The sequence below is a fragment of the Colletotrichum navitas genome, assembly GCF_030913465.1.
Source record: "Colletotrichum navitas strain CBS 125086 chromosome Unknown LY79scaffold_105, whole genome shotgun sequence".
In the NCBI taxonomy this organism is placed as follows: Eukaryota; Fungi; Ascomycota; class Sordariomycetes; order Glomerellales; family Glomerellaceae; genus Colletotrichum; species Colletotrichum navitas.
Window position 1 is genome coordinate 589 of NW_026850651.1, and position 24,566 is coordinate 25,154.

At 53.2% G+C, this 24,566-nt stretch overlaps 7 protein-coding genes across 7 annotated transcripts; 5 read left to right on the forward strand and 2 right to left on the reverse strand.

Annotated features, from left to right (window-relative positions):
* Positions 1–311: 311 nt before the first annotated feature.
* On the reverse strand, positions 312–2,431 carry LY79DRAFT_617515 (trichodiene oxygenase). Its single transcript, XM_060562016.1, has 6 exons — positions 2,143–2,431; positions 1,962–2,088; positions 1,531–1,899; positions 1,423–1,474; positions 690–1,333; positions 312–629 (listed from the first exon to the last, which is right to left on the reverse strand). The coding sequence occupies exons 1-6, from the start codon at positions 2,387–2,389 to the stop codon at positions 467–469; spliced, it is 1,602 nt and encodes a 533-aa protein (XP_060408485.1). The 5' UTR covers positions 2,390–2,431; the 3' UTR covers positions 312–466.
* Positions 2,432–3,989: 1,558 nt separating this feature from the next.
* On the reverse strand, positions 3,990–4,449 carry LY79DRAFT_653434 (uncharacterized protein; the record flags this gene model as incomplete). The annotated part of the gene is given in 2 exon segments (XM_060562602.1): positions 3,990–4,399; positions 4,409–4,449. Coding segments are annotated over 2 exon segments (306 nt in total). The 3' UTR covers positions 3,990–4,134.
* Positions 4,450–9,572: 5,123 nt separating this feature from the next.
* LY79DRAFT_569766 (uncharacterized protein) lies at positions 9,573–9,849 on the forward strand. Its single transcript, XM_060559083.1, has one exon. The coding sequence runs from the start codon at positions 9,619–9,621 to the stop codon at positions 9,808–9,810; it is 192 nt and encodes a 63-aa protein (XP_060408487.1). The 5' UTR covers positions 9,573–9,618; the 3' UTR covers positions 9,811–9,849.
* Positions 9,850–10,524: 675 nt separating this feature from the next.
* LY79DRAFT_569767 (WSC domain-containing protein) lies at positions 10,525–15,593 on the forward strand. Its single transcript, XM_060559084.1, has 4 exons — positions 10,525–10,717; positions 10,893–12,052; positions 12,106–14,108; positions 14,165–15,593. Exons 1-4 carry the CDS (start codon positions 10,608–10,610, stop codon positions 15,458–15,460), a joined length of 4,569 nt encoding a protein of 1,522 aa, XP_060408488.1. The 5' UTR covers positions 10,525–10,607; the 3' UTR covers positions 15,461–15,593.
* A 797-nt stretch (positions 15,594–16,390) lies between these two features.
* Positions 16,391–17,836, forward strand: LY79DRAFT_526931 (beta-lactamase; the record flags this gene model as incomplete). Its single annotated transcript, XM_060555881.1, has 1 exon — positions 16,391–17,836. The coding sequence occupies one exon, from the start codon at positions 16,391–16,393 to the stop codon at positions 17,834–17,836; it is 1,446 nt and encodes a 481-aa protein (XP_060408489.1).
* A 490-nt stretch (positions 17,837–18,326) lies between these two features.
* Positions 18,327–20,937, forward strand: LY79DRAFT_677566 (heterokaryon incompatibility protein-domain-containing protein; the record flags this gene model as incomplete). Its single annotated transcript, XM_060564486.1, has 3 exons — positions 18,327–18,596; positions 18,667–20,464; positions 20,611–20,937. Exons 1-3 carry the CDS (start codon positions 18,481–18,483, stop codon positions 20,935–20,937), a joined length of 2,241 nt encoding a protein of 746 aa, XP_060408490.1. The 5' UTR covers positions 18,327–18,480.
* A 2,000-nt stretch (positions 20,938–22,937) lies between these two features.
* On the forward strand, positions 22,938–23,606 carry LY79DRAFT_526967 (family 16 glycoside hydrolase; the record flags this gene model as incomplete). Its single annotated transcript, XM_060555886.1, has 1 exon — positions 22,938–23,606. One exon carries the CDS (start codon positions 22,938–22,940, stop codon positions 23,604–23,606), a length of 669 nt encoding a protein of 222 aa, XP_060408491.1.
* Positions 23,607–24,566: the final 960 nt, after the last annotated feature.

Consider the following 24,566-nt stretch of genomic DNA (forward strand, 5'->3'; position numbering starts at 1 on the left):
AGAACATTTCATATGGTCTTCCCAAGGCACTAAAGGTCCTCAAGGGAACAAGACCTTTCAATATGTGACGCAAAAACCTTATGGCAGGGTAGAACACCGCCAGTGTTACGGATGAAGCCATTCTGAGCTACTGTCAGCATCAAAACATAGAGTCAAACGATTCAATAAATAATGTACTTCTAGCCCTCGAGCAACTCAGAAAGTCAATAACTGTATCGGGGAACTATTATGGTCCGTTCTTGATATCTGTTTTTCAAAGTAAGTGATATATTGTAAGATTCTGCCGGTGCTTCAGCGCGGAGTTATTGCAGGTGCGCCGGAGTCTTCATTTTGACCGGAGGCTAGAGAAAGGAGGCTACTGGAGAGAAAGTTTTGAAATTGCTACCCAGATGAAGCTATTGCGATTGCTTCGAGCCATAAAGCCCTTTTATATAGATATCCAGCCAATGCAGTAATTCACGGAGCTCTAGTTAATCTTAACCCTTACCCCTCTTGTGCTCACCGGCACTGGCACAGCCAAGTCATGATCATACTCGATTTCTCGCTTAGTCGTGTCATACAACTGCATGCGCGGAACCACCCTGAGAATCAAGGCCGCCAGAGCCAGGTACAACTCGGCATAAGCCAGCCTACCCAGCGTTAGTGTATTTAAACAGTCCCTCAGAAGTTAGAAGAACAAAGAAACTTACGACATTCCAAGGCACATCCGAGTACCCTTGCTAAAGGATAAAAACGCCTTGTCCATCTGTCTCCTTTGGTCACGATCCTGGACCATCCACCTCTCGGGGACAAACTCGTTCGCATCCGGAAAGTATGTCTCGTTGAAGTGGTTTACCATCGCACTCATACCCATCGCATAACCTCGGGGGATCAAGTAGTTCACTTCCACCTCGGTCCTAGACCCCTTTGGCGTCCACTTGCCGCAGTAGACCAGATCCTCCTCGGTGGCGACCCTGGCTGTCCTAGACGCAACGCCCGGAGCCAGGCGCAGCCCTTCGGAGATGACGGCGGTGAAATACGGCAGCGCCTCCAGCGTCGGCCAGCTGGGCAGATGCTCTGGGTCCGTGACGACGGTGCGAAGCTCCTGAGTCAGCTTCTCCAGGACGTGGGGTTTGGTCAGGAGGTAGAAGGTGATAACGGTAAGCGTGAAGCTGGTTGTCTCGGTGCCAGCTATCATGGTGACAAGACCCTCGGCAGTCAGGCGCTTGGTAGTCTTCTCCTCGGGAGGGAGGTCTGACTCGAAAAGCTCGGCGAAGACGTTGGTAGTTTTGCCATCACCAGAACCCAAACGCTTTCGTTCCCTAGCCTGTTCTACATGTCTTGGTATAACGGTCTGAGCTTTCTTGATTAGCTGGTGGGCCCCTATGTTCTTTTCTCTTGGTCTAGGGCATATCTAGCTCCAGACTAGGCACTAGTTCTTACGTCTACTGTATCAATAAGTAACGCCGTGTCCCTAGGGAGATAATCTTTAAACCTGTTAGATCTATCGTTAGTAATAAACCATTGTCTAGCAGGGAGTGGTTGACTGACATGGGTCCCACAAGTAGAATTGCTTTGAGCCACGGGAAGAACCTAAATACAAATATATGGTTTAACTGCCCGTATACCGCCTCGCGGAAGTTGGGTATCCAAGTCTCCCTATCAAGAAACCCGAACGCTTCACCGAAGCAGTATTCCGACACAACGTCGGAAGTGAAGCAGCTAAACGCATCCGTCAGGGGGACGACTCTGTCAGGGTCGCTAGCATCGGCAAGAAGCTTGTCGCAGAGTCGCTGGGCCAAGACATGGACCTTGGGCTCCAGCTTGAACATCTGAGCCCGCGAAAAGAACTTGCTCATGGCGCCGCGGCGCCTGCGGTGGAGGTCATGGTCGATGGTACCTGCGTGGGCCACATTTTGGCTGTGTAGGCTATCAGTCTATACTTTTCATGCATGGAAAGGGCCTAGAATGGGTAGATGTACGCCTCTGGTAAGTTCTTTTGTTGATGTAGGTGTTTGTTCCGTTTCCGCCCGTTGATGGCGTAGATTTCATCAGTGAAGTTAACGTCGTTGCAGTGTATCTCATCAGGGTTGATCCGAACGATCGGTCCTTGGCCAGAATCAGCACTGCGCTATTCCTGTTTAGCATGGAGGAATCGCAAACCGTAGACCTCGTGCAGCCGTCGAATCTCAAGAGTGTAGCGGCCCTTCTTCACGAAGTCGAACCAAAACTCGTACAGATAAGATGCGCCAGCCAGCTTCGGGCCGGGAATCTTGCTGAGGGGATGGAGAGGGGATACATTGTAGAGTGCACGCACAAAGTGGTGTATAATCCAGACGACAAGGAGGGCACCGGCAATTCGCCAGGACAAAACGCTCACGGGAGCAACGACTTCGCTCAACGGAACCATACTGAGGAAAGCTAAAACAATTCGGGAAGTGAGCAGGACGCGGATTTTGGCAGTAGGGGGCTTCTGACATAATATCTCTCAAATGCTAATTCCAAACCCCGCTCCACGACATTCGCTCTAGTTTAATCCGAGCGGGACGTGGGCAAGACCGAGCGTGACATGGGCAAGACTCGATACCTGCGGCCCGCAACGGGAGGCATGGGTATCCATTGCCGGGCTCCAGACCCGCGTGGATCCATTGGAGGGGGGACACGCATCCGGGGAGCCTAACCGTCAATGACGAGGTCTGCATTGGACAATGTAATTTGTGCTGAGGTGGGAGGAGTCTGAAAAGGTAGAAACGCCCGCTGGAGAGCGGTCAGCGGCATGTGCACGTGGCTCAATTGGGTAGCCTTTTCAACGAATAGGGAATAGCAAATGAGGAGAGATAAGAGAGGTGGAATCGGTGACCTGTCAGACTGACCCAGCGTACATGTAGCCTTGTCGCACCTGGTTGGAATGATAGAGTGAAGAAGGCGAAACCAAGTGGAAAGGTACTGTTGTAACACAATAATAATGAGGCTGTATATATGGCTGGAAAGGGGCTGGGTGCATGGAAACCAACCTTTTTTCTAAAGGCACCGCCCTTATCATTGGATGAGGAGAGGAGGTGGACTGTTCTAGCTCTCATGACTCGTATTGAAAAGAAATGTAGAAACCAATGTCGTCACAAAGTGATGTACGTTATATACAGCGTTAGTTGCTACCTGATATTAATAGCTTCGTCTGCAGTCAATAGTATAAGTGTGGTCCCTATAACTTACCTATAGTTATGAGCTTAGTGGATCAACGTACAGAGCTGTCTTGCATTTATGGTGTGAGTGTGTGTAGTCAATATAACGCTAAGCATCGTACACCCCACAGGTTTGATTCCCACAAAGGCCCGCAGGTAGATCACTAAAGTATTACTCCGTACCTGATGCTGGATAAGTCGGAGCACAGCCGCCTAGCATTTGGCAAGATACAACCAAAAGGAAGGTTCTTTTTGCGACAGATGTTACTGTCTTCACTGCCGAGCTCCACCTGACTTGTCAACGTGATGAAACCTAGCAAGATGATCATGTTCCAAAAGATATCTGATCAAACCATCTTCAGTACACTCCGTTCTCACTTGAACTCGCTTATAGCTTTCTAATCAAGCTTTCCTGCAGACCCAGTGTTTCTCATCCGTCCAATTGATGAACCCGGGAATAACGGTAACTTATCTTACCCCACTTGTCCGGTCGTAAGCAGACCAGAAATGAGCGGATGAACGGAAACTACCTGCAGGACAGTGTGATAACACGATTCCGTCGGCTTCTTTCCCTAACACACAGTTCGTAGTTTGTGCGTGGCCTAGTTTGTCGTCGTAGTTGAGCATTGTCGACCCAAACTCACCTTCGACGTTTAAGTCGGTGTAGTACGGCAGCAGCGTTTGGAAGCTAGATACGTTCCTCACATGTATCGCCAACCACATGGGGTATATGTTGCGGCCCCAATAGCGATGTGGGGGGAAGGGGGGTCTGGTAGGGCTAACGTTACCTGTAACTTGTTAGGTTGTAACACTGTCCTAGAATAAGAGCAAGTAAATTAAAGCAGATAACGACAACCTGAGTCTCACTAGTAAACTGCTTCCTCTAGTCGTTACGGTCAAGAATGAACCTCCATGAGAAAAGCCTTTTCCCTACACATCCTTCCCCAGCGACTCCTGACTCCCATTGTTCCCCTCAAGCAGTGGGCTCCATTGGGCGTTCCTCTTGAGCCAGTGGCTCGAAAACCGCACCCAGGTTTGTATGGGGTCTCTGTGGTTTGGGCATCTGACTCATGGAACGTTTGATACTGCCTTTCAAGTCCAGAATGTTTCTCTCCTTCTTGCCAGAGATAGTTCCTTCGGTCTCCTTCAGATTAAGTGAGCTCTTCTTCCTCTCTCCTAGAGGAGTTTTGGGTTCCTTCTGGCTGGGAACACTCTTCTTTGTCTCATCTGAAGGAGCTCTGTCCTACTCGCCGAGATGCAAATTTCTGATGTCACGCACCATATCCATGAGAAAGTCTTTAACGCGGTTCCTCAGGCTGCGTTTACTCCGGTTGAAGGAAGATAACTAGTCAGGGCCTCCATTGCCCCGGTTGGAACGCTCGATCTCACCATCTTTGCCGATCGGTGCCAAGGCCGCTGACTGCCATCTGTGCGCCTTCCGACAAGTCAACTTCGCTGTCAGTGGCGTGGATAATCCAGTCGTCGTCGTCGTCGTCATAGAGGGAGTACATAGAGGGGTCTGCACTCCCAGCCAGTCGCCACATCCTAAGAGATCCCACTATAGAAGTAGGATATCGTAATCAGGTAGGTGTTGAAGACTTTGGGACGTAAAGGTGAAGATGTGCCCGTCTTCTATCTGGCGGCAGGTTGTTGCGTTAAACGCCTTCACTAGGCCCGCACCCTCATCCTCTAAATTCTGTAGCCTTTCGACTGGGTCGTCTGAGAAGTCGGCTTTTGAAGGCATATTCTGGACGTTGGTATTCTTCAGCCAATGAAATCGAACTCGGATGACCCAACCGTGATTCGGTTTGGTTCCCTTTACCACCCGTTCCACGCTCTGCATTGTCGGGGTCGTGTTCTTGTTCGTCCGCGTAGAAGTTGCGTACGCGTTCGCAGGTGCGGCTGATCTTGGCAGCGTTGCCGCCGGTGAGCTGGTTCGATAGGATGAACATGCTGATGAGACTGGGGAGGAGAGATGGGACTGAAGAGGAGGAGTTCGCCTCGCCGGGGTGAAGTCTCTTCTGACGATGGGATGAGAAGAATGAGAGAGGAAGAGAGTGTATGGGTGACTGAGTGAGTGAGGGATCTGAGGAAGAAAACAAAAAGGGACAGTTGAGGAAGAAGAAAAGAGATTAATAGAAAGAAGTTGAATCCGCGGAAGTTGCTGTAGGCAAGTAAGGTTGGTTGGTTGGCACCTACCCGGACAAGAAAGCTGTTGGTTGAGTACGTACCTACCCTGCAGGTTGGTAGGGACAGCCACGTGGGGGGTGGAACAGCTTGGGCCTCTGGCGGGGGTGTTAGTCATCCGCACTAGGACAAACAGACGGTCAAAGTCAGAAGAGCAGCAAAAGCACCTTTTCCCCTGGTCATGTATGGATGGGAATAGGGAGGAGTTAGGAGCAGGAAGTCGCGATTGCGCGTTTTGACGACGTCGTGGGTTTATAGTACCTCTATCTAGTAACCTCCATGGATTGATGAGCAATAAGGGTAGTTACCTGGATATCTCCATGGTATTTCATTAGAAACCTTACATTGTGTTGAGTACCAAACATGGTACCTTTACGAGGTATTTTGCTACTGTGTATGATCACTATTGTGTACCTATGCGACCTCAAGAGGGGCCGCATTGTATCTGTACCTCTGTTGGCTCATTGTTCAAAGGAAGTTTGTTGTGGTAATATGTGTGGAGGTGACTTAACCTTCCGTCATGGCGGAACCATCCAAGGCAGAGATCGTGGTGGAACCGGATGACGCCCCCTTTTTGACGAGCGTCCGATTCAAGTGGCAAAAGCGACCATCAATTCGAACCACGACTCAACAAGACGAAGAAACAGTACAAATACCAAAGAGAACAACCCAGAATATAACGCAATCAGCATCAATCAAAGAAACAGCAGAGCAAGCAAGCAAGCGACAACAGAAGAAGCAATAGAAGCAGGAGTATCGGAAACATTAATAGCCAGAAAATGCTATAGAAGGCGTTGAGTTGCTAGGTGAATCCCGCAAGGAGTTATACTAGCTACAAGAAGCACTCTAGCAACAAATAGAGGTAGCACAAAGCCAGGAAGATATGATTCATAGCTTATATTTAAAGATAGATAAAACTGCAAAACAGATGGACAAGAAACTAGAGTAGTCTTGCAAAAAACTGAGGCAGTTGCGCCAAGAATGAAAGCTGGTCTGCAAGCAACTTAAGATAATAGTGTTAAACTGTGAAAGCGTTTGGTAGGTTTAAAATAGGCAATACCGCTAGGTAAATGTTAGCAGCATATTAGGGATAGAAAATCCCGACCTAAATAAGGGAAGGCTAATAGCATGTGTATTTTACCCAAGGCAACAGACATCTGAGAGGCAATAGTAGTAGAAATACACACTGCATTATTAATCAAACAAACAAGGATTACTGCCGTATATACGTACTTCAACAGGTATATCCGCCCTAGTTCCCTTTTTTCTCAAAGACTCAAGTTTACGGTTTCTTCCTAGAGAACTTGCATTTACTTAAGGAATTTAGATACTAATAGCATGTGTGTGACAACGTAAACGTCGAATCAAGCGTTTGCCTTGGTAGGCTAGATTGTATGTGATGTAGCTTATAAGAATCATAGAACTAGCACCGAAAACCACTCATCAGTATGGTCGGAAATAACTTTCCGATGTAGAGTACATTGCCGGGTGGTGAGTCCAAGAATCCATTTTACCAGCCATGGGGGCATGATGAGATGTGACAGCTAGCTGTTTACGAGTCTATTGGGTTTCCAAGACACCTGGCCAAGAACCCGCAATCTATTATCTCTCCGAACGCCGAGAGTAGGTCACCATGTCCATGACTGAGGTGATCAATACCCGGGTTCTCATACCCATCTTCCCACGTCGTAATAATACGCCATGGGGCCAGGGGCTGTCAAGGGCGTTGTGCTGACTGCATGTGTAGGCACACATTTTACATGCATCTCGGCCAATTGCCAGCGACGACGGTCCCAAAAGTCTCGGCTGTCGTTTCCGGTACGATTCAAAAGGGCGTAAACATCGCGAGCCGGCTCCTCGTCTCCGGGTGTCTCACCGTTGACGGTGGGCGGTAGACTATCCGGGACCAAAACATTTCCCGGCGGCGGGAGAAGCGCTAGCAAGGGCGAGGGGTTTGACTGTCTGTGCAAGGGACATACGAGGTGGCGCGTTTAGGTTTGTATGCTGGTAACACCGAGGGCATGGAACAGCTTGATGTCAGTGCGGCTGCGGCGCACGAATAGGTATTTGGTTGTGATGCCGCCCTTGGGAAAGCGTCGCGGTCACGGTGGGTTCGTTGACGACGGGCCGCTGCGCCATTGCTGAGCCCCGTATCGTCCGGTCCCCCCCCCCCCCCCCCCCCCCCGATGTGGCTGGTCGGTTGTTTGGTGCTTGTTGTCTCGGGTGAACGGCGACAGCTTTCGGGTTCCTGGAAAAGGGATGCATATGGGAGACGAGGCCGGTGAGACGTTTGGCGTGATGTGAAGAAGACGGCGCTTTTCCCCGACGATCATTCCTCTCCCTGTCATGTAAGGCGGAAAAAATGAGAGTGATGGTCCTGTGCCGTCTCCCGGTAATGCTACTTGAGCCTATTCACCACCCGGCGGGGGGCGCTGCCCGAAAGCACGTAATTGATGGTTTCCTGCTATCAGGGTTGGCAAGTCTGTGATCAGACGGAAGAGCGCAATCACCAGGTTCTAGGGGTGTCACTGGGGCAGTCCACACATGGAAAAGGAGGCGAGACAACAGGGGACCAGTGAGACAGTAATCCCGATCGTTAGGGATGGCGACGGGACAAGACGCGACGCGGACCGGACTGGTGTGCGCTAACTTGAATAGTACCATACATGGTACGGGAAGACGGTGGACATGACGTCACCTCGGCGGATTGATACGAGGACGCCAGTAGACTGTTGTTGGCTGCTCTCGCGATGAAAACAGAGCGAGGGCGGATGCACGGCAACGTGTGCATGGTGGCGTTTTTTTAAACTAAAGTGGCGCCCGGTGTTTGCTAGTGTAGATTTCCTCCTGACGGATCGCCCACGTCTAGACTCAGAAGGGTTTAGACGAGCTGATTGATGTTGTTCTTTGCCAGCTTGAAACCTCTGAGGGCGGGCCTGTAGTCCTTGGTGCATTTAGCTTGACAATAAGTTGAACTACCCAAGGAAATTGCATGATCAAATCGCCGTCTTGTCTCGCTGTCTCTCTGCTTGACACGAGGTGTCTCATCACTTGCAATGCGAATGCGGTGCTGATATCAGGCCAAGGCGAGCAGGTCCTGCAGGTTAGCTGGAGACGTGGTGGTATCTGAGGGGCAAACTCGATGCAGCTTTAAGACAGGCAACAGGTGGCCCCCGTGCCATGTAATGCTTCTTGGGGGCTGCTTGGCAAACCGTTGGTGATTGAGGCGAGTGGAACACTGCATCCGACATCCGAGACTACGCGCGCGAGAATCAAAACTGTTCTCCTAGGAACGAACGGTCGTTACCGCTTTCTTGAGGGCTTCTTTATAGGAATCTGCGACGAGAGGTTAGGATCATAGGGGAAGATGAAAAAAATGGAAGAACAAGAAGAAATCCCATAGTGAGGGAGAAGTCGAGATGAACGGCAACACATGGATGATGTACAGAGTATCCGTACAGGGTGTTTAGTTGGATGAAATGCCCCCATACGGACGTCTTACATAAGACAGCCTGCATCTTTCCGAAGCGGACCACATCCGCCGATGGCTGTGTGTATGCATTAGATTAGCTAAGGTAAGGTATGTTGAGCAATGGCGGAGGAAGGAACAGGACGAGGACGGCGACGCTGCGAAAGAAAGAACGACTTTTGGACAGGAAGGAACACTGACCGACAGCGAAGCGAAGGCAACAGCAACAGCAGCAACAGCAGCAGCAGCAGCACCGGCGGCAAGCAGGGGCGGCGGGCGGGCAGGCAGGAGCGAGTGGAACCGGCAGGACGGATGGGTCACTGGCCAATTGAATCGAGCCACTCGTGAGGCGCACACGTGCGGCAGTGTGGGGTATCTCATTTAACCGTATCTGCTGCTGCCTTTGCGTCTTTCTCCTTCAGGAAAGTCCAAAGGAAGACGCGCCGAGGCCCACCAGCCAGGGGGCACTACCAAGTACAATCAGACGAAAAGGAAAAGAGGGTGTGAGGGTACCTCTCTCTCTGCTGGAAGCCCCATTATCGTCCATCGCCAAAACTGTACGAATACTCCCTCTCACTCGAACTCGTCTCGACCGACTTCAGGTGGCGCTCTCCCTCCCGTCCCGCCATGGCGCCGCCGCCGCCGACGCCGTCGACGCCGCTTCTCGCGACATAGCTCAGCCGTTGCCGAGTCTTCCAGAAGCGCCTACCTATTCGTCGTCCCTGCATACATGGATCGCATCGGAGCTAGAATACGGATACAATAACGCAAATCCCATCCCTTCCCTTGGCCTGGCCGAGCATGGTCCACCCCAAAACACCGGACGGCGTGGCGTTGGCAGCCCGCAGACGTGCGCCGATCTCCAACAAAAGAAATCTTCATGTTACACTGCGCTACGCTGCCCTGCTCTGCACCAACAGCGAGCCGCAGCACCGAACACGGTCAACACCAAACAACTGGAGTCCTGGACTGCCTAGCCAACGCCAGCCGTAGCTGACAGCCGTTGCCGTTGCACTGCATCCCGCTCATCACTACCGAGGAGGCGTCTTCTCTCGTGTCATCACTCAAACGCTGCGAATTACGAATTGTGCGAGCCGGCCAGCACAGAATCAGTACGACTGTCAGCGGAACGGGGATTCGTCGCCTCTCCCGCATCAGTCCGAACCAGACGGAACTCTGGCATGGCATGACCAAGCCGGAAAACCCCAAAGGGCGACAAGAGAATTGGCACAGGGCCAAGACAATCATGAGATTGCTCCAGGCCAGCCTCGAACACGCTCCATCTCCTACGACTCCTCTGATATCCCCAATCCCCCGGTCTCACTTGCATCCTGGGCCTTTCCAGGCTTGCCAATCTCAGACCCGTCCTTCCCTCTCAATCCGTCGACCCGAACGCCCGGGGTCCGCTACACTACACCTACCGAGTACTAGTGTACTGTGTAGTGCAGGTGCTCGCATTCGTAGGCCTGCTCAATAGCCTTCAAGAACGGGCCGGGATGGGATGCATCATGCATGCAGGGGTGGACGCCGGACCTGCACGCCTGCTGATGGCACGCCAAATTGACCATGGATTGCCCTGCATTGGCCCCACGCTTCTCGAGCCGGTGGCCTGCGCTCCGCGCCCCAAAGATCCAAATCCAATGATAATATCAAGGAGCTGCCCGGCTGTCCTCCGCAGCTCATGGTGAATTGCTCTCCCCATTCCATCTCCGTCAGCCCGGGCTTCCTTCGTTTAGAGCCAGAACCACGGCTTCGCACGGCCTTCCGTCAGTAAAGACAATCCAGTCGCAATGGTTTTCAAGACGTGGTTGTTGACGGCCCTCGTTGGCCTCGCCAACGGCCTGGCTTCAACCGACACCATCACCTGGGGAGGCGACAATTCGCGAGCCGGGTACCAGACGTAAGTTCCGACATCCAATTTATTCCATTCCACTATCGTCCGTTCTCCGTATCTCCACTGGTGCCGATCGTCGCCTTGCCGCAATGGCATTGCTCCGCTCTCTCAGTGGGCGGGGGAACAACCGATGTTGCACATGTCGGAAGAACGGCAACTAACGCGATGCCACAACGTGAAGAAACCACAACATGGACCCCTCCGTCGTGGGGAGCTCCCAGTTCGGCCAGCTCTTCCGCACGCTTCTCCCGGGCCGCTACGGCAACGTTCCCGAGCAGATCTTCTCCCAGCCACTCGTTTACACTCCCGACGGCGACAGCACCCAATACGTCTACGTCGCGACAACACAGAATAATGTCTACAAGATCAATGCAAAGACGGGCGCCATTGTCGCATCCCGGAATCTTCACCTTCCCTTCCTTACTTCAGATCTCAGCGGCTGCTACGATATTCAACCTCACGTTGGAGTCACTTCTACCGGTGTCATTGATCCTTCCACCAACACGCTCTACCTCACGGCCAAGACGTATGTTGACCAGACCAAGCCGAACGTGGCCCAGGGTCGGCCCGCCGGGCGCTACTACATCCACGCACTGGATGTGAACGACCTCAGCGATCGCCTTAATTTCCCTGTCGACCTGGAGGGCACCGTCGCCAAGAACAACCCGATCCGGTCTTTCAACGGAGGCATTCACCACCAGCGACCCGCCCTGCTTCACGTTGGCAACTATGTGTACGCCGGCTTCGCTTCTCACTGTGTGCAGTGGAACTTCACTGGCTGGGTCATTGGTTGGGACAAGACGACGGGTAACATTGTCGAGCGCTTCGCTACCGAGGGCGACGGCGTTCCCGCTAACATCGCGGGCGGCGGTATCTGGATGTCGGGCGGCGGCCTAACGTCTGACGATGCCGGCTCCATGTTCTACGCCACCGGCAACGGCTTCGCCTCCCAGCTCAGCACAATCCCCGTCAACGGCCGTGAGCCCCCGACGGCTCTGGAAGAAGCTGCTGTCCACATGACCATTAACGGAGACGGCAGTTTGAGCTTGGTGGACTTTTTTATGCCATGGGAAAAGCAGGCGCTTGACGCCGCCGACAAAGACCTGGGAACCAGCCCTCTGCAGATTCTACCGAGCACATTTTCCTGCGGCAACATCCGTCGCATTGGCGTGGTGACCGGAAAGAGCGGCAAGACCTACTGGCTCAACCTGGACGATCTGGGTGGCTACCGCAACGGTGCCAACGGTCTGGATAATGTGATTCAAGTTTACCAGAATGAGAACTCCGTGTATGCTGGTGCAGGCGTCTACCCTGGCGAGGGTGGCTACATCTACATTAATGGTGAGGAGCTGATTCCACCAGCACCTGTCTCAGCAAGTGCTAACTTTCAAAAGTCATTCAGTACCCTACCCACGTCTTCAAGTTCTCGTGCGATGCTGGAGTCCCCTCCTTCACCAAGGTCGCCGACAGCCCGATGGACAATGCCTACATCCTCGGCGTCAGCCACGGCACGGTCACCACCCTTAATGGTCAGCCTGGTACCGGTCTTCTCTGGACCACCGATGTTCAGGGCTCGCAACTCAAGATCTTCGAGGCCGTCCCCAAGGACGGCTACCTGAATTTGATCAAGTCTTTCAGCGTCCCGGCCACCACAAAGTTCACCAGAGCCGTCTTCGGCGATGGCATCATGTACCAAGGTACCACCCAGGGATACCTCTACGCCTTCGGTTCGCCCGTCACAACTCCTCTCAACTGTACGACCACCAACGAGTTTGCCACCGTTGACATTGGTTCGCAGAGTGACCCGCGCACCATCACCTGTACCGCCGTGATTGGCGTCACAGTTGATAACGTCGGCCTGGACGCAGTTGAAGAATTTGCTCTCTCTGGTGTACCCACACTGCCTCTTACGTTGGCTGCTGGTGAGAATTTCACTATCGGCGCCGCGTTCAAGCCGACCACTGTCGGCCTGGTTTCTTCTGACATCGTCGTAAACTCCACCAACGCCGTCGCGGGCTACAGCCAGGGCACCCACATCCGACTGACGGGTACCGGTGAAAGCGCTAACCCTTTGCTGTCCATCACGCCTTCTACAATCACTTTTCAAGGTGTTATTGCTGGACAACAAGGTGTTACGGACGAGAACGTAATCCTCTCGAACCAGGGCAACTCGGAATTGTCCATCACCGATGTTCAGTTCTCCACCACGAGCGCCCAGGGTCCTTTCACGAGCTGGGACAGAGCAACCGCCAGTCTCACTGTTGGCAAGTTCACTCTCACAAACGTCCCCGCCTCCATTCCAGCCAACACGACTGTCGCTGTTCGCATTACTTTCGACTCTTCTACCAGTGGCACCTTCGGGGCTTATCTCAAGTTGGCCTCAAACGGTGGAACCCAGTCCTTCACCATTGCGGGCTCTGCGGGTCCGGCTCCTGTGGCTCTCGTTGAGTTCCAAACGCCAGATGGTACTGGATGGGTTGAGTACGAGGCAAACAAGAACTTCACCTTCGGTAACGTCACCGAGAATAGCTCCAGAGCGCTCAGGTTCCGCATCACGAACAATGCCGGTGAGGGCGCTGTCAAGCTTTCCCTCACCGTATCGAAGCCACCCTTCGGTACCTCCGGCATCATTCAAGCAGCCAACTCGGTGGATCTTGCAGAGGGCACTGTCCTCGGCCCAGGCGAGAGCGCTAACGCCACCATAATCTGTACGGTTCCCAAGGCCCAGTGGAACACCGACCCGTACACCGGTGTCGCGGTTTGGACTATGAACACCAACGATCCCAACTTTGATAAGCATTTCTTCAACTTTGAGTGTACCGCTGTTGCCCAGCAAGCGCCGCCTCTTCTACCTGACGGCCAAGGCAGGCTCCGCTACATTGGCTGCTACAAGGAGAACAACCCTGGCCGTCAACTCTCGAATCAATTGTACGGAAATGCCACAAACACGAACGCCATGTGCATCGCTGCTTGCGCAGAGAAGGGTTTCGTTTTTTGCGGTACGCAGTACCACACTGAGTGCTGGGGCGGCATGACTATCCCCGTCGAAAAGGTTGACGCCCGCAACTGTGGCTTCGATTGTGGCGGAGATCTTAACCAGATTTGCGGAGGTAATGGATTCGGCGAGGCTGGAGGCACAGGCGCGTACATCTCGGTTTTTGCCGACTCAGTCCGTTCGGACGGCAATACCACGACGCCTCCCCCGAGCTCGGATCCGGTCAGCCCCGAGGTCAACCCTGGCGTTGGGCAATACGTTAGCCAGGGATGTTACACCGAGGGCACAAACGAACGCGCGCTGACCTACCTCACTGCCACTGAGAAGAAGACCGTCGGCCAGTGTATCGGGGTCTGCGCTGCAGACAGATACACGTACGCCGGATTAGAGTACGGCGGAGAGGTGAGAAAAATGCTAGGGTTCCATATTTTGACAACTAGAAGCTGACCTTGTCGTAGTGCTGGTGCGGAAACGCCCTCGCGGGCACATCTTTGCCTGCTAAAGCCGCTGACTGCAGCATGCCTTGCGTTGACAACAGCACCGAGTACTGTGGTGGCCCGGTCAGACTTAACCTATACAAACTGGAGGGCGACTTGCCCGCGACGACTTCTACCGGTGGTTTCCCTACCAGCGTCGAGACTTCGACTGCTCCCACTGCCACCTCTCCTCCCACGAACGTACGGGTTGGTGACTGGCTCTCGCAGGGCTGCTATACCGAGGGTGAGGGCGTTCGCGCTCTGCCCGCCCGCATGTATGCCAACAACTCCTTGACTCTTGAGATTTGCGGCGCTTTCTGCCAGGGCACCAAGTACTTTGGCACGGAATATGGCCGCGAGTGCTGGTGTGGCAACGAATTCGGGACAGGAAGCGTCCTCGCCGTGAATCAGAAAGACTGTTCCTTTCCTTGCGGCGGTGACAGTACGCAATTCTGCGGTGGCAGCGACAGGCTGAACGTCTACATGTACTCGCCCGAGGCGGCCAAGAACGCCTCTGAGACTTTGACAGCGACTGATACCACGGCAACTTTCTCGTCGTTAGCGGTCCCGTCTAACGGAACCGCAACCGCTACCACCGCTACAACCACCGGGACTCCTCTGACCGAGGATTCGGGATCACAAACCATGGTTACTGTGACTCCCACAGCAAACGTATCTTCAATTGCGTCTTTCATGCCATCCAAATCTACCATCACTAGCGGCTCTGTGAACATTAAGACTGTGGCATTCACTCTTTCCGCAGGCAACTCTACAATCTCTGCAACGGCCGAGGCCTCCAGTACCTCATCCGCTCTTTCGACTGCGAGCCTGTCGGCTGTTTCATCGGCAGTCGCCTCGACAACTACCACTTCTACTTCCTCGGCTACTCCCACGCCGACTGGCCCCATCATTTCGCCTGGTAACGACAACTTCACGTACTATGGCTGCTTCTCTGAGCCCGAGGTCAGCCGTCTCCTCCCGAACCAGATTCTCAATAGTGTCAACATGACTATCGACATGTGTCTTGGCGCCTGCTACGATAAGAACTATGCTGGTGTCGAATACGGCCGCGAATGTTGGTGCGGCAACTCCTTGAACATGGCCGGCGCCGACCAGAGCAAACCGGCAGCCAACGTGACGGGCACAGAGTGCTCCTTCACATGTTCTGGCAACGGCACCGAATTCTGTGGTGCTGGCTTAAAGATCAGCTTGTATATACTTACCGAAGAGCTGAAAAAGCTGGGAAAAGCAAACTCAACAACGTCGTTGAAGTACTAATGAAAAGCCCAAATGAGGAGGCGTCTGTTTTCACTTAAATATGGAGGACTAGGGCCATGGAGCTGCACGTATACAGATGCAACCCTTTCCTATACATGTATACATATATATAATTGTATTCCTATCCTGATCGCAACTGTTCTTACTACAAACTTCACGTGAAACCGACGACTGTCGTTGTCATTCTGCCCAACAAGACCGACGGAGCATTTGAAGGTTGTCTCTCTTTCATCCGCTAGGATACTTGTCTGATGCGTTGTCAGAGTCGTCTCTTTATTTGCTTATTCTGCTGCGTAATGCTTGACGAACACTTCCTGGTGTCTTGCTTGCTGACTACCCACTTAGCGTCACCCCGCATCGTCACCAGCGACGTGGTTCGCGAACGAGACGCGCGTATACAGCGTGTTCAAACACGAGGCCTGTATACCAACAAGATGAGCCTAAGCTGGGTACAGTAAACGCTGCACTATATAAGAATCTAACGAGGTTTCTTGGCCCATCCTTGCTGTCAATCTGCCAATAAACTCCAGGGACCTCAAACTTCGGGAAGAAACCCAATTGCAGCTTGTGATGACAAAAGCGGATCCATAATTACCACTGCGCAATTACGGCTTATATTATAACACACCCCCCTAGGTTTACAACGCTATTTGTTAGAAGGCTAGTAATATAGAACACTCTTGCTAATTACCTTCTAATTAGGTACATCTCGCCAAAGTATAGGTAGTGTTTTTCAACTGCCCCAAACAGTGCTTGAACCTGGGCCCCTCGGAATTGTGGGGGTCTCTGATATAGCACATGCGCATGCCATTAAGGCACACAGAGGTCCAGGGTAAAGCGGGCTCATAACTGTAATAACAAAAGTGGATCTATAATTGCCACTGCGCAATTACGGCTTATATCATAACACAGCTCTTGTTCAAAACAATCATGCCCTTTTTTGACAAGCTCGCCGACATTTTCACGCAGCAGAACGGTTCGTCCTCGACGCTTGAGGAGTTTCTTGTATCTCTTGGCACACCTTCCGTCTCTATCGCAGTGCTGGACAAGGGCAGCATCGAAGCGAGATGCTTCTCGACCGTCGGTGACAATGAGGAAACTCTCTTTCAGGCCGCCAGCATCTCCAAGCCCATCGCCGGCACCGCTATCATGAGGCTCGTCAGCCAGGGCAGACTTTGTCTGGATGACAGGCTCCTCCACGTCCTCCCCGACGAGCTCTTCAGGAACTTGGGGCCGCCCGAGATCCTGCGCCAGATCACCCTTCGCCACCTCCTGAGCCACACGGCCGGCTTCCGCACCTCGAGCTACACGGGCTATCCCGACAACATGCCGTCGGCGCTGGACACGCTCCTCGACAGGAACGGCGGCCGCAACCTCCCTGAGAAGCTCAGCGCGTTCCCCGGCCAGCAGTTCGCCTACTGCGGAGGCAACTTCGCCATGCTGCAGCTCATCCTGGAGAGGGTCTTTGACAAGCCATTCACGAAGATCGTCGAGGAACAGGTGTTTGAACCCCTGGACATGTCGGACACGAGCTACGCGACGCCGGCGCACGACGACGAGACAGGGAACTACGCGAGGTCCTGGTGGACGGGCAAGGAGCCCCACGCAGCGCCGTGGCACCACCACCCGGAGCTGGCGTCCGGCGGGGTGTGGACGACCCCGACCGACCTGCTCAAGCTCGTCCGCGCCGTGCAGGCGTCGCTCGACCCTGACGGGGACGGCGTCCCCGAGACGGAGACGGCGCGGTTCCTGCCCAAGGATCTGGCCAGGGAGATGCTGACCGAGGTAGAGGGTGGCATGGCATTATCGTGGATGGTGTCGCGGCGAAAGGGGCACGCGTTCGGGCACTGGGGCGGGAACAACCCTTCCTTCCGCTGCTGCGCCATCGGTTTCGCGGACGTGGCCGGCGGTGTCGAGGGGTGGGACCTCGAGGAAGGATGCGGCGTGGCCGTCATGACGAACGGGTGGGAGGGCCACCACGCGTGCGCCAAGGTCGTGCACGCCGTGGCGTATCTCAAGGGGTGGCCGTTCCTCGGCACGTTAGAGCACGCCCAGGAGCTCGCTGTGCCCCTCCGGGACTCCTCCCGGAAGGTGGACGGACGGTGGGAGGCGTGGATAGGGGCGTGGTCTGGAGGCTGGGTGGTGGAGAGGGGTGAGGATGGCGGGCCGAGAGCGAGGTTCCGGGCCATGGAGGCGGTGGCGCTGGTCCCGGCCGCGATTCCGGCGGAGCGCGGCGGGGAGGGGACCGAGATATCGATTGATTTCTTGGTCGGAGAAATGGCGGTCATGCTCCGGTTGAAGGGGGCGGAGGGGGCGCGGGGCGTTGAGGTGTGGAATGGGCTGACGTTCCGGGCGGAGACGTTGGAGAGGGTGTAAGGGCTTGGATGCCTCGGGAGAAGACTAGTTGGCGCGGTTTCGATGGAGGTGTAAATTGCATGTCGGGTATGGATCTCGCGTTGACCAGGAGCAGATAGATGTCGATTCTACCCGATGAGATGTCTGGCATATATCTACGGGAGCAACGCGATGTCTCCCTCGCTACCTGACGTGTATATCCGTATACGAAGATCCTTGGAGTCTTGAACTCACTTTTTAATATGAGAGAACGATGCCGTTTTCGGAAAACCTTGTAATCAATGGCAGCGCCACGATCAGAGGGAGCTGAAGCGCGCCTAGACAATCATAGACAGTAGACTCGGCTGCGAAGAGCCACCATGTAATGGACGCCCGGAATATTCTCATTGGGCTATTCAAGGGATGGCATTAGGCTCTGCTGGGCTGTTCACGTCCCGTGGACTGCTTGATTCCGTTGGCTGCTGACTTGCCAATGCAGAGCTGACCAACGAAACGATTTGTAGAACTCGGCATGAAAGCGAGTGCGAGAACGCTGCGCCATAAGCCTTCTCATGTGAATACAGGCTTGTATATAAATAAGGACGCCGTGTTCAAGCTGACACAATGATGATTATCTTGATTGTGATTCAGAGCCGTCGGCGAAACAATCCTCCTATTCTCTTTACATGGGCTTGATAGATGATCAGTGTCCGACATTGAGTTATCTTAAACGCTGGTTAGTTGACAAGAAACTCCATCTGATATGTTGGTGGAGTACTCTCTCAGAACGACATAGCTTCACGTAAGTTCTCTTCATGTGAGTAGTTATTCTTGACTTTACAATCCATCTGACCTCTCTGGCCCAACGTTAGAACTGGCGTCACGATGGCGTCGTCGGGCTTGGTCGAGAAGGCCAAAGACGTGTCATTCGAGGCAACTTCGTTTGTCGTGCAGAGTGTTCTAAAGGAGCGAGACAAGGTGTTTTCCAGACCGGGCGACGCGGTCCGTAAAAAGGACGGTCTCGTCGAGGAGGTTGTCAGGTCAGCAGCTTCTGGATTCGGAGTCATCTCGGAAGCTTTGCATCACCGGAAAGAGGAGAAGGCGAATCAGCTACGGCAAAACGACGGAATCAAGGGCCCACAACCATCCGATGTTCCACCTCAAAGTCGACCGGACGGGGTCACATCATGCCTTGGGGTCGGGGACCAGGAGTTCACGACACCGAAGGCAAGATCGAAACCACCAAAGGATTCAAAACACTCGGCTCGTCTTGCCGCGGCCTTTATCAGTCGACGCGCATGCCCGGATGGAGAGACTGTAGCCAATGACAAAACGGTTCCGTTACCCGTCGTGCTGGCCCAGCGGCGACCCGAGAAGAGGACTCGGGGGTTCATGCGGGCCTACGCGCCGGTTCTTGCCGAGGTGGGCGTCGACCAAGGAACTTTTCTCGATTTCATAGACGGGTTCAATAAGGCGCTGGAGCCCAACCCCTGGATCAACGCCCTCAACCTGGCAGGCTTCGCCGGGTCGGCAATGCCGGAGCCGGCATCGATGCTCTTTGGTTTCACGGTCGAGTACGCGACGGGCGCTGCCTTGGAGGGACGCAGTCGTTACAGCTCCAACACCTTCCTGGACCGCGTCAATGCCCAATACTTCCGCCCGCGCGGGCTCGTCTGTCTTGTCGTGACGTGGCAGCCGGGTATCGGCGACAGTCGGCTCGCCGTCAACTTTGAGCGAGGCGCGCCTGCAACCCGCTCAGAGACTGGCCTTTCCGAGAGAAGAGCTAATGTTATCACGCAGAAGTCTTCGGCGAGGACATGCTGGCAGGATATGAAGGAACAGATGGGCGAGAGGATGAAGATGACGAACGGCAATCTCGACTGGCCCGAGCCGGCGCCGCTCGTCTTCCCGGCTAATGGTGACGAGACCGAGGGCGGAAGCGGCATCGGGGCTAAGAAAAAGAAGGACGCCTTGGATCGGATGGAGGCCTGGATGGAGGATATTTCGGACAAGCGAGCCCAGGCCAAGTGGGTTGACGAAAACGGTGACAACCCGTCGGCAGGCCTGACCCCGAAGCATGAGTTCCGATCACGGTACGCCGACCCTAAGCACCCGGCTGCGAGTGGCGACATGGTGGCTCTAGTCACCGGGGGTCATTGGATGTACACGGATACGAAGAACGCCAAGGAGGGCGCCGGTGAGTCCAAACCAGAGACGGATACACGTGTCGGCAAGTCTGAAGGAGGAAACCATGAGAAGAAATCCGACGCAGCAAACATGAGGGCCTCCCTCTATGTTGCACTCAGTTATTGCTGGGGCAAATCAGATCATCTCTTGACCAACAAGAAGAACCTTCAAGACATGAAGATCGGAGTCCATGTTGTGGAGTTTCCACAGACCATCAGAGATGCGGTGGAAGCAACTAGGAGGCTCAATCTGAGATACTTCTGGGTGGATACTATCTGCATTTCACAGGATTCCGCGCGCGACTGGGAAGTCGAGTCGGCGAAAATGGCTTCCGTATACCACAATGCATACCTGACGGTTGCTGCAGGCACCTCGGCTTGCGCCTCTGAAGGCTTCCTTGACCAACAGCATCTCGCAGCTGCCCAGCGAACGCAGTTTAAAATGAAGTGGCGCACGGATAGAGGGAAAACCTCCATCCTCGCGGTCAGGGCCGTGCCAGCCAGACATACCCATTCCATCGATCTCACCGGTGACCGGCAGAGTTCACTACCTCTCAATGCTAGAGGCTGGAGTCTTCAAGAGGAGCTCCTTTCGGAAGGACGATTACGTATACGCGGAATGAGCTCTAGTGGATATGTCAAACTGAGAGAGACTGCGAATGCCACGCCTTTGAGGAGATTACCAGAGACGGCCCCAAGGCGATGATGTCCCCTGCCTTGATGACCAGTCACCTTGCCGCCTTTGAGCAATGGCAGGCTGTCGTCAGCGGGTTCAGCACACGGAAACTCTCTTACGAATTGAACAAGCTGCCTGCCCTGTCCGGCCTTGCCAGTTTGGTCCAGGAGAAGACTGGATCTTCCTACATTGCCGGATTGTGGAGAGACAACTTTGTGCGGGACCTGAACTGGTATTCTCTAGCAAGGACTTTGGACAAGCTGGAAGACGCAAAATGCTAAGGCCGCCGAGGCCTACTGTGCTCCCACCTTTTTTTCATAGGCGTCGGCCAATGGTCTCATTGACTTTTTCAAGGGATCTTTTGTGGTTTTGCAGCTAGATGTAGTCCCTACTACGGATTGGATTGCAAGATGGACTGACTCTAATCGATGTTGTGATAACAAAAGCGGATCCATAATTAATACTACTACACAATTACAACTTATAACACAATACACCCCCCCAGGTTTATGACACTATTTGTAAGAAGGCTAGTAATATAGAACACTCTTTGTTACCTTTTAATTAGGTATATCTTACTAAAGTATATGTAGTGTTTTGAACTACCCTAAACAGTACTTGAACCAAGGCCCTTAGGATTACAGGGGTCTCTAATATAGTATATACGTATGCTATTAAGGCATATAGAGGTCTAGGGTAGAGCAGGCTTATAACTGTGACAACAAAAGTGGATCTGTAATTGCCACTGCGCAATTACGGCAGATGTTAATACTGTTTCGGATGGGAGCAACCCCCTCGGCCGAGTAAAGTCCGGCTATGCTACTTTACGTGGGCACGTTAGTGAAGCTTCGCTTGAAGTTTCAAGTGCAAGTAGGACGGAGTCCTACGCGCTGAGGCATCACGGAGAGTGGGTGGAATTCCACGCGGATACGCAGTTGGAAGAAGTTTAACTCAGCGCGGCCGGATCGAAGGGGGTACCAGTGGTATCCGTGCGTCGATCGCGTTCTGGTTTGCCCGTTCTTCTGATTTATCTCGGGGACTGGGGTTTTTCTGATCAGGAGATTATACAAAAGACGTATCTCGTCTTGGGGAGGTCTTCTTTGGACAAGAGCAAGTACGAGAGGCTGGGCCTGGCGCATCATCAAAATCGTTTTGAATTGAACAAGGCTGCTCAGGGGTGCGAATGGTTGATTGAAACAATAACCTTGTTGTAATGGTTTGGATTTCGGGATTGAAGGTGAATTGAACTGAGTTTGCTGTAGTCTATTTCGTTTGTAGACAGTCTCAGCGAGGTTTTTGTCAAATAAGGAAGTTTGCACATGTTCCTTTCCATTTCTCCAAGTTGCCATCCGCTTTGAGACCCATGTAAGTAAGCGTGGCTCGGACAAATTGTTCCAACTAGTGGAAGAGTTTGAGCCATACATTTCTACCCGATTTCCGTTCTATCTTCTCGAAACGACATTGTATGCAGGACATTTCAATCGTAAACCAGAAGTCATATTGCCGAAAGCAGATCCGGGCAAGCAAGGCACATTAAAGTACTCTTGAATAAAACCACTGGTCATGCGGCTACTCATGAGAATTTGAATGACACCTTCCGGATTCTTGTAGATAGCCGGGGCGACAGGCCGAGCCTGCCTGCCGATCGCAACCAAAACCATTACACAGGGTTTTCCTCATAGAGTGACCTTGACCGAAACAAGGCATGATATCTCTGGATAGCTATTATTGGTGCAATCAATCTTGCTTTACCTACAGATAAGCGTCGAAAGCAAGTTTGACTCATATGACGTGCTAGGGTATCGTTGCAAGGGGGGCAGTGCTAACCTTCGGCTTATTAATGTGCCCCCGGGTTCGGACGATGGTCATTCAAGCTAATGTCTGCGTGGCCCTAGAATGAACTTGTCAAGGAAGATCGGCGTTTTGGGATGAAATTACAAAGGCAGGCTGGTTGGCAAGCGGCAGCACCCACAGGCGCACGTGGTGGAAGCATGGCAATCTAAGTTCAGCAGCACTTGATTGACATATCCTGGGGTCCCCTGCATTCGGGTGCATGCTGTGGGGGGGGGTTCATTTATTCGAGGGTTCTTCGGGCTATCGGCCGGGAATGTGATGCCGAACTAACTACGGTCAGTTGGCCGCCGCCATCAACATGAAGCTTGCGGGCTGCCGTGCGTCCGGACTACGAAGAGGTATTTCAAGATGCGGCCCCCAAAGCTCTTCTGCACCCGTCCCACCATTACCCCTCCATCCAGAACCGGATGACCACTATCTCACCAAGATGCTTCGGTTCAGTCAAACAATCCTCCTCTTTGGCAGCGCGTTGCTCGTGGCCGACGTGCTTCCCGTCGGGGCCGTCAGGACCATCATTCCCAAGGCCAGCTTCGACCACCAGGCCAACTTCGACAAAGACTGGAACTACCTCTACCCCTGGGGCTCAGACCACAACGGCGGCGCGCGCATGACCAAGGACAACGTCAAGGTTGTTAATGGCACCCTCACCCTCACGGCCACCAAGGTCAGCGGTCAGCCGCCTGCGACGCACGGCGGCCAGCAGATCGCCATCAACTACCTCAGCGGCGCGATACACGCCAAGGAACACTTCAATGTCTCCCGCGGCGGCGGCTACGACTTCACGGCCGAGGTGAGGGCGACGACGACCAAGGGCACGTGGCCGGCCTTCTGGCTCACCGCGGTGCAGGGGTGGCCGCCCGAGATCGACATGGCCGAGTGGAAGGGCAGCGGCAAGATCAGCTTCAACACGTTCAACACCAGCTCCGTCGTCGCGACCGAGAACGTCGAGTACCCGAACCCCGGCAAGTTCCACAAAATCAAATGCGAGACGAGAGACCTCAACGGCAAGGACGTCCAGGCCAAGTTCTACATGGACAACCAGCTCGTCACGACCCAGGTCGGCGCCGGGTACTTTGGGAAGCCAATGTACTTGTGAGTAGACCTTTTCGGCGTTAGTGGTCGGGGAGCTTGACGTGCTAACAGAGCTAGGATCATCAACCTGCAAATGGAGGGTTCGTCGGGCTCACCTGGCCCCAGTGGAAGTAGGTTTTGCAAACAATAATTGCCCTGGTAGATTAAGCCTAACCCCTGATTTCTTAGATACAACCTTTCAAGTACGGAAACTTAAGGTAGTGAGCTACAACCCATGAAGAAATGGGCTCGTGAGATGACGGGAGAATGTTTTTACCCTTGGTATTCAAGTTTTCATGTATTGTATTTTCCAGGGACCCAGCCCCTATTACATACATATTTCTACTTCATTATGGAGTCATTCATCAACCCAAAATGGACTGCGAAGCATTTGAAGATGTCAAAGAAGGCGGAAACATGGAGCGACATAACCTGCATGGTCCAGTAAAGTTGACTCTGAAAACGGGTCTGTCACTATGAAGAATCTAACGTCGTGCGTGTACTTGATTGCTCTCGTTGTACAAGAGGCATGACCGAAGGCCATTTCCTATAGTACCAGACATAAAGATGGAGCTGGTGCCGCCGAGTTTTACCTTTAATTACTTGCCTTGCTTATCCCCATTTGAGCTGATAACGTCACGCTACCGCTGGGGGTTTAACACCAAACACGTATACTACAATTAGACATCTGACTGTCAGTTTAAGCATCTACAAGGCTAAATTAGTTCGATAGAGAGGAATATGGGAAGGATAAAACAGACATGCTTGAAGACAGTTGAGTGGTTGAGGTAGGTCTGTTGGTAGTGATAGTAAGGTTGTCGTCACGGGAGGAACGCGGCAACACCCGCCGCGCTTCTCCCCCGCGGGACGACATGGTCTCCACCAAGATTCGGCGTTCTGTAACTCGCTTCTTCGGGTAGATTAAATGGAGAATATACGAGAGGTAGATCTGTAGAGTGGAAGATGAACGTATTGTTGCGATATC

Excerpts from the sequence above, each read along its gene's own strand:
- LY79DRAFT_569767 (XM_060559084.1), top strand. The coding sequence starts at position 10,608 with ATGGTTTTCAAGACGTGGTTGTTGACGGCCCTCGTTGGCCTCGCCAAC. Across the intron at positions 10,718-10,892 it reads TCGCGAGCCGGGTACCAGAC|AAACCACAACATGGACCCCT; the intron begins GTAAGTTCCGAC and ends CACAACGTGAAG. Across the intron at positions 14,109-14,164 it reads GATTAGAGTACGGCGGAGAG|TGCTGGTGCGGAAACGCCCT; the intron begins GTGAGAAAAATG and ends ACCTTGTCGTAG.
- LY79DRAFT_569766 (XM_060559083.1), top strand. The coding sequence starts at position 9,619 with ATGGTCCACCCCAAAACACCGGACGGCGTGGCGTTGGCAGCCCGCAGA.
- LY79DRAFT_617515 (XM_060562016.1), bottom strand. The coding sequence starts at position 2,389 with ATGGTTCCGTTGAGCGAAGTCGTTGCTCCCGTGAGCGTTTTGTCCTGG. Across the intron at positions 1,475-1,530 it reads ATTCTACTTGTGGGACCCAT|GTTTAAAGATTATCTCCCTA; the intron begins GTCAGTCAACCA and ends TAGATCTAACAG. Across the intron at positions 1,334-1,422 it reads TACTTATTGATACAGTAGAC|ACCGTTATACCAAGACATGT; the intron begins GTAAGAACTAGT and ends AAGAAAGCTCAG.